At 45.7% G+C, this 8,128-nt stretch overlaps 1 protein-coding gene across 1 annotated transcript in view; it reads left to right on the top strand.

The window, feature by feature from the left end:
* The window catches only part of dnah5l (dynein, axonemal, heavy chain 5 like), a gene marked incomplete at its 5' end in the record, with an annotated part of 46,678 nt that overhangs the window by 12,321 nt on the left and 26,229 nt on the right, over positions 1 to 8,128 (top strand). Inside the window, 18 exons of the mRNA XM_031879638.1 lie at positions 264 to 375; positions 446 to 574; positions 818 to 1,017; positions 1,419 to 1,572; positions 1,661 to 1,771; positions 1,856 to 2,011; positions 2,099 to 2,227; positions 2,503 to 2,718; positions 2,802 to 2,948; positions 3,037 to 3,209; positions 3,320 to 3,390; positions 3,514 to 3,621; positions 3,944 to 4,131; positions 5,977 to 6,171; positions 6,356 to 6,490; positions 6,746 to 6,803; positions 6,974 to 7,105; positions 7,558 to 7,775. Of these exons, the coding sequence (XP_031735498.1) occupies positions 264 to 375; positions 446 to 574; positions 818 to 1,017; positions 1,419 to 1,572; positions 1,661 to 1,771; positions 1,856 to 2,011; positions 2,099 to 2,227; positions 2,503 to 2,718; positions 2,802 to 2,948; positions 3,037 to 3,209; positions 3,320 to 3,390; positions 3,514 to 3,621; positions 3,944 to 4,131; positions 5,977 to 6,171; positions 6,356 to 6,490; positions 6,746 to 6,803; positions 6,974 to 7,105; positions 7,558 to 7,775 (2,632 nt within the window). The remainder of the gene's footprint in view (positions 1 to 263; positions 376 to 445; positions 575 to 817; positions 1,018 to 1,418; positions 1,573 to 1,660; positions 1,772 to 1,855; positions 2,012 to 2,098; positions 2,228 to 2,502; positions 2,719 to 2,801; positions 2,949 to 3,036; positions 3,210 to 3,319; positions 3,391 to 3,513; positions 3,622 to 3,943; positions 4,132 to 5,976; positions 6,172 to 6,355; positions 6,491 to 6,745; positions 6,804 to 6,973; positions 7,106 to 7,557; positions 7,776 to 8,128) is intronic.

Genomic DNA, 8,128 nt, shown 5'->3' on the forward strand with positions numbered 1-8,128 from the left:
TGAGACTGGTTCATATAGAGGATCAGGACTACACTGAGACTGGTTCAGGACCAGGTAAAAGATCCTTAATGTGACTTCAAGATGCCGGCAGCAAATTAAAATACTTATTTCTGTAATTTCTTTCGTTGAATGATGAGGTTTTGGTCACCAGCTATGGTGCTGTAAAGAAGGAAATGAATGCATTCAAAAGTATTTTAATGTGTATTTCAAATAAAGTTTGCACAAAGAGGAGCTTCATCGCTCTTCTTCTTTTGTGTTTTCAGGATCCGGAAGCTTCCGAAGGCGCTGAAGGAGTGGCAGGCCTTCAGAGACCTGAAGAAGACCATCGATGACTTCACTGAGACCTGCCCTCTGCTCCACATGATGGCCAACAAGGTAGTAGAGACTCCTCCTGCTCACGTTGGACCGGAGTGGTGACGCGTAGTGAACGGACTGTTTCCTTCAGGTCATGCTGCCCCGACACTGGACTCGTCTCAGCGAGCTGACGGCTCACAGCTTCCAGGTGGAATGGGAGAGTTTCTCCCTCAGAAACATCATGGAGGCTCCGCTGCTGAGCTACAAAGAGGACATCGAGGTGTTTACTCACACATTATTGAAACAACATTACATTTTCTCCCTTGATTTCAGAACTAGTTTTGATGTTTGTTCCACGCCAAACAGACTTATAAACACCTTTATTTTGAAATAAAAATAATACTAAACTATACTAAATAAAATGTCCAAGCTTTAGAAACAACGAATTAAATAACTATTCCGTCATCGTCAGTGCACCAAAATAAATATATAAAATGTCCTTTGGCGCTCCTGTGTGTGTCAGGATGTGTGTATCAGCGCGGTGAAGGAGCGAGACATCGAGGACAAGCTGAAGGACGTAGTGGACGAGTGGGGAGGACACACGCTCGGCTTCGCCCCCTTCAGGACCCGAGGAGAACTGCTGCTGAGAGGAGCCGACACCGCCGACAAGATCTCCATGATGGAGGACAGTCTGATGGTGCTGACCTCTCTGCTCAGCAACAGGTGAGGAGACTAGGGCTGAGGAGACGAGGGGACCACAGGGAGGAAGAGGGAGCAAGGGAGGAAGAAAGGAGAAGTAGGAGGGAAAGAAAGAATGGAACAAAGGAGGACTAGGAAGGAAGGAAGGACAACTAGGAAGGAAGAAGAGGGAGGAAGAATGACTTGAAAGGAAGGACATAAAGAATGCAACAAAGACTAGGGAGGAAGGAAAGGAAGAAAGGAAGACAGGAAATAAGGGAACGAAGACTAGTAAGGAAAGAAAAGAAGATGGACTAGGAAGGAAGGAAGGAAGGAGGACTTGGATGAATGAATGAAATATTATTGAATAAATTATTAAATGAATGAATACGTTTAATGAATGACCCGGCCGTCTGTGGCTCCTCCTCCTCCTCCTCCTCCTGCAGGTACAACGCTCCCTTCAAGCCGTCCATCCAGCTGTGGGTCCAGAAACTCTCCAACACCTCTGAGACCATAGAGAAGTGGCTGTCGGTTCAGAACCTCTGGATCTACCTGGAGGCCGTGTTTGTGGGCGGAGACATCGCCAAGCAGCTGCCTCAGGTCACATGATCATGACGCGTGAGATGAGCAGCCTGAATATTTAATCTCTCATCGGATAGAATCTAAAGTGTTCCTCTGACCCGTCCAGGAGGCCAAACGATTCCAGAACATTGACAAGTCGTGGCAGCGGATCATGCAGAGAGCACACGAGCTGCCCAACGTGGTGACGTGCTGCGTGGGAGACGAGACGCTCAGCCAGGTGCTGCCCACGTGCCTCTGAGCAACAGCACGCTCACATCACTGTTACATGACACATGATTCAGTTCTTGTTCTTCTCCACCAGTTGCTCCCTCATCTCCTGGATCAGTTGGAGCTCTGTCAGAAGTCTCTGTCTGGTTACCTGGAGAAGAAGCGCTTGGTGTTTCCTCGTTTCTTCTTCGTGTCTGACCCGGCCCTGCTGGAGATTCTGGGCCAGGCCTCTGACTCTCACACTATACAGGTAAGCACACAGGTCATCTGTATTCTAGTTGTTTCTCTCTGTTGTTTGAAGAAGTCATGTTCAGCTCCACATCTCTCTGTCTCTCAGGCTCACCTGCTCAGCCTGTTTGACAATGTCAACAGAGTTGTTTTCAATGAGAAAGTCTACGACCAGATGATCAGTTTTCAGTCTCAAGAAGGAGAAACTGTGGAGCTGAGCCAACCCATCCTGGCTCAGGTACACACATACAACACCTTGTATATCTGTATTTATGGGGACTCTCCATTGAATACATTAATTATCTCTCAGGGGGCGACTCCTCTGGTTGTATAGAAGTCTATGAGACAATGACTCTACTTCTCTTTAACACATGAAGCATCGGCTTCATATGGCAGATTCATATGGCAGAACCGGAGGTTGCCGCCTGACTAAAACCCAGTGAACATGCGTCATAAATATGGATTATATCTTAGATTCATGACGCCTGCAGCATTACGACGTGTCTCTTCCAGGGTAACGTGGAGGTGTGGTTAGGACAGCTGCTATCAGGGGTGAGGCAGACCCTCCATAATGTCATTTGTCAGGCACACCTGGCCATCAGCGACCCCGGCCTGAAGCTACTGGAGTTCCAGTCGGCGTTTCCAGCTCAGGTTGGCCTGCTGGGAATCCAAATGATCTGGACCAGAGACGCAGAAGATGCGCTCATCCTCAGCAAGTCTGACAAGAAGGTGCTTTTATTTTGAAAATAGGAGCATCTTTTATTGCCATGTAGAGCCTCTCCCCTCACTGCCCCTATCTGATTGGCCAACAGATCATGCAGACGACCAATCAGAAGTTCCTGGACCTCCTCAACGAGCTGATCGACGTGACGACCAGGGAGCTGAGCAGAAACGAGAGGACCAAGTACGAGACGCTCATCACCATCCACGTCCACCAGAGAGACATCTTCGACGAGCTGGTGGGTGACGGGCAGAGAGAGACGGATAAGAAGGCGGTTCAACGTGGATGAAAGTGGTATCGTTATTATGTTTTATCGTCTCCATCAGGTGCGTCTGAACGTGAGGTCTGCATCAGACTTTGAGTGGCAAAAACAATCAAGGTTTTACTTCCTGGAGGAGACGGACAGATGTGTCATCCAAATCACAGATGTGGAGTTCAGCTACTGCAACGAATACCTGGGCTGTACAGACAGACTGGTCATCACCCCGCTGACTGACAGGTACACAGTCGCCTGACACACCGACTGTTGGGTGGTACTGATATTTAAACGATGCCTTTATTGTCCGGTCAGAACTGAACTTGTTAATACTCTTTTGAACATCTGTCCAGGTGTTACATAACTCTGTCCCAGGCTCTGGGGATGAGCATGGGCGGAGCTCCAGCTGGTCCGGCAGGAACAGGTAACACAGTACAGGTGCCTCTAGTGACAACTCTGTGAACTATTCTTATAGACTCTCTATATAGACTAATTGAGTGTGTGTGTGTGTGTGTGTGTGTGTGTGTGTGTGTGTGTGTGTGTTCAGGTAAGACCGAGACCACTAAAGACATGGGTCGCTGTCTGGGGAAGTATGTGGTGGTTTTCAACTGTTCGGACCAGATGGACTACAGAGGACTTGGACGCATCTACAAAGGTGTGTGTGATTACTCCAGTGCAGCAGTGTATGGGTAGTGCTGCTGATGGATTCTTCTCTAATTACTGTTTGAGTCGGAAAGATAAGAGGCTTTTACAGGTCTAGAAGGTTGTGACCAGCCCTAAAATGACCTGTGACATTCTCACGCAGTCCTGCGATGGACTTGGACTCGAGCCCAAAGAAGAATAACCACCTAAAAATTAATTCTTACATGTATTTTTTATCATGCACATAACCAAGACCTGTGGCGATAAAAAAACGGACACAAACTGGAACAAAGGTGCATCAGAAAGTCTTTTAAAGTGTCATCTGGTTGTTGCAGGTCTGGCCCAGTCCGGAGCCTGGGGTTGCTTTGATGAGTTTAACCGCATCGAGCTGCCGGTCCTGTCCGTCGCCGCCCAGCAGATCTACATCGTCCTGCAGTGTAAGAGGAACAAGAAGAAACAGTTTGTCTTCACAGACGGAGACGTGGTTGACATGGACCCTGAGTTCGGCATCTTCCTCACCATGGTAACTGAGCTCTGACCTGAGGCTTAGGCTGGCAAAGATGAGTTATGATTGATGTTAGTTATTCACAGAAGAGATACAGAAAACAGTTTGGAGCTTCAGAAATATCCTGTGAGATGGATTTAGTCTTTCTATACTGCAGAGCGAAGATAAACAACCACAGGAGTGATCAAAATGTTTTAGAACCACGTTCATGGTGATCGAACCAGAATTCATTAAAATAACCTTCTAGAGCAGAATTGCCACAGAATTAGCTCTTGAAATTCCCACAAGACTGAAAAGCTCATGCTGGACATTTCTTGGACTACATCAGTGGTTCTCAAACTTTTTCTGTCGCGCCCCACTTTGGAGGAAGAAAAATGTTCATGCCCCACCGCCCCAACAGAATTGTAACAAAATGGTCCATGTTGAATTTTTATTGAAATAACATTTCCGTTATCCTCCATCTGTGCTTTTTCAAATAATAGAATAAAGAAACTTGCAATCACTTTTAAGTAAACCAGATTGCTCCATCAGACAAAAACTAATAAAATGTGCAATCACTTTGTTAGAACAATGCAAATAAAATGCAAAAATAACTACAATTTGGCAAAAAATAGCTTATTGCAATTGGCTGCAATTAACCTGTTTTGCACTAAACATCTTTTCAAGATAACAATAAAGTGCAACCTGTAAAAAACTAAACAAAAGAAGTTCAAATATTTGGCTATAAAGAGTTTTACACTGCATTTTGCTTGTGGTATTCATCAAGATTCCTCTGAAAGAACTCCAGTGGCTTATTGACGTGAGTGGGCTGTAATGTCTCCAAGTGTCTTTTTAATTTGTTGGGTTTCATACTATCTGCATCTAGAGTTTTCAGACATATAACACAGACTGGTCTCTCCTCATCTCCTACCGCGTTCACTGTGAAACCCAGAGCAAGATAGGCGTCATCATATTTTCTTCTTGGCTGCTTGCTGTTCGTCTCGGATGCATCGCTTGCGGTTGCTTTTCTGTTCCCGCCTGCCAAATGTCTCTTCATTTGGAACACTAAGCCACACATGTGAGTCGCCAAGGATCATGGCCGTCGCGCATGCGCAAGCGTAACCTGTTAACGGCGTAACGTAAACATTTACACGAAAGTACAGGCATTTCGTCATGTATTTATTAATTAATTAAAAAATAAAATAAAATAAAAAATAAAAAAATCTGCATTTCCCCCTGCGCCCCACCTGTAATACCACCGCGCCCCTCTAGAGGGGTGCGCCCCACAGTTTGAGAACCACTGGACTACATCAACATAAACATGGACATACACCACAGGTTCTTAGAGCAAAACCACCACAGAGCTGTCCAAAGTATTTCAGATCTAAAGTGCCATCCATCTGGCTAAAGGCTTCTAGAGTAAGAGTTAAGAACAACAACTGCAGTACGGCTCACTATGAGATTCTAGAAATTAAAAACATAGAGCTAATGATTCTAGAAGCTCTAGAATACCACCACCAACGTTCTAAACAAATCTGTTTAACTCGCTCAACAACCTTAACTACCACAGAGGAATCTGCACTTCTGAATCTGTTGAACTACCTCAGAGTAACCAGTTTCAGAACTTAGCTACTACAGAACCAGAGTTTGAGAACTGATCTACCTCTCAAACAGGGTTCTAGAGGTGAAGTATCTCAGAACCAGTTAGAGAGTTCTAGATCTGATCTATTATAATCAGTCTGATTGCTGTAGAACTAAACCACTTGAGAATCTTCAAAGTTGGGCAACTGATCTATCTCAGGAGAAGTCAGAGGTAAAGAACTGATCCACCTCCGAAGCAACCGCAGAGTTCCAGACTTTGACGTGAACTTCTTGATCCTCCAGAACCCCGGTTACGCCGGTCGTCAGGAGCTTCCCGAGAACCTGAAGATTCAGTTCCGCACGGTCGCCATGATGGTGCCGGACCGAGCCATCATCATGAGGGTCAAACTGGCCAGCGCAGGTTTTCGTGACAACCAGGTCCTCAGCAGGAAGTTCTACACCCTCTACAAACTGTGTGAGGAGCAGCTCTCCAAACAGGTCGGAATAGAGATAATACGACCATCATACAATGTCATTTAAACTTTCTCCTTCCCGTGCCTTCTACAAACACACATAATCTAAATCATAATCATATATTTCTTATTTGTCTCTACTTGATTAGCTTGCAAAACGTACTTCTTGTACATTTGACTTCATGGTATCAGGTATGTTTTTACTCCAGGTCCATTACGATTTTGGTCTGAGGAACATTTTATCAGTTTTGAGGACGCTGGGAGCTGTGAAGAGATCGAACCCATCAGAACCAGAGCAGACTGTGGTGATGAGGGTCCTGAGAGACATGAACCTCTCCAAACTGGTGCGTATTACTGGTTGTTAGGTAGTATGTGTGTTTTTTAGGAAGATGGTAAAACATAAACATGGCTTTAGTATTGTGAAGGATTAGTTAAGGGCATTATAAGCACATTGTACTTACATTTAGTTAACCTCTGTTCAATGTGGAGCTGAATCGCGGGGTTGTCTGTTGCTACTGTAAGGCACCAGCATGTTCCTATAGGGTTTGATGATGTCGGCAGCAGGAATAATATTTGGAGGCCCACCTGTGTCTCTGCAGGTGGACGAGGACGAGCCTCTGTTCATGAGTCTGATCAACGACCTGTTTCCTGGTATCGGTACGTTTCTGTGAATGACGCACCTGATCCACACCTGGTGCTTAATGTGTGGAGACAAACAGACTGAGGTTGTTTAACCAGGAAGTGACTGTTTCATTCTGAAGCTGACGTTTTGTCTTTATTCACATCTAAATATGATTTAAAGACTTCCTCTTCCTCCTCCTCTGTAGTTCTGGATAAAGCCGGGTATCCAGACTTGGAGTCGTCCATCTCCAGTCAGGCTCAGCGGGCCGGTCTGATCCCTCACCCCCCCTGGATCCTCAAACTGGTTCAGCTCTACGAGACTCAGAGAGTCCGACACGGTGCGCTCACACCCACACCTGCTGCACATTCACACATCCTGATGATTCATCCGTTCTCACAGCATAAAGAGCTAAAGATGTAACGTTCGTCCTGGCTGAAGGAAAGGTCATTAACTTATAAGGGTTCATCCTCTGGAGAGAAGGAACAAACACTCCAAATTACAATCAAAATCTGTTTGTAATTTGGACACTTATTGGTCAGCTGACCTGATGGGTCGGTGCAAATATTGGTCGGGCTTCTATACTCTAATATTATTATTGAAAACAAGTCAAAATATTATATCTAAATTATGAAAATACTGTTACCTTTGTCACCGTTTTACTCTAAAAGTCTCTAAAGAAAATTATATATTATAATAGCAGTCAGTTTTATTTCTACTGAGAATAGAAACGCTCAGCGTGTGAACTTGTCTTTAACAGTAGAATCATTATAACACCTGTGACTGATGCAGGGATGATGGCGTTGGGTCCCAGCGGCGCCGGGAAGACGTCCTGCATCCACACACTGATGAAGGCCATGTCGGAGTGCGGCTCGCCCCACCGAGAGATGAGGATGAACCCCAAAGCCATCACGGCCTCGCAGATGTTCGGCACGCTGGACGTCACCACCAACGACTGGACGGACGGCGTCTTCTCCACGCTGTGGAGGAGGACGCTCAAGGCCAAGAAGGTCAGCTGGCTGTTTCAGCTCAGTGCTGAACGAGCGAACCGATGTAGAGAAATGCAATAAACCATTAACCATTAATGAAGCCTAACCGGCTTCTCTCTCAACATTGGGAAGAAATCCAGCTGTTCTATCCGTCTTCAAATGTGAGCGGACTCCTTTTTCTATGCAGAGTGTGTGTGTGTGTGTGTGAGTGTGTGTGTGTGTGTGTGTGTGTGTGTGTGTGTGTGTGTGTGTGTGTGTGTGTGTATGGGAGAGGTTTCCTGTATCTGGCAAAGCAGACTAAATCTAAATCACTGCTGTAAATATTCTCTCACTCACTCACACACACACACACACACACACACACACACACACAC

This window comes from Anarrhichthys ocellatus, unplaced genomic scaffold (genome assembly GCF_004355925.1).
Source record: "Anarrhichthys ocellatus isolate YVR2014 unplaced genomic scaffold, GSC_Weel_1.0 scaffold329, whole genome shotgun sequence".
In the NCBI taxonomy this organism is placed as follows: Eukaryota; Metazoa; Chordata; class Actinopteri; order Perciformes; family Anarhichadidae; genus Anarrhichthys; species Anarrhichthys ocellatus.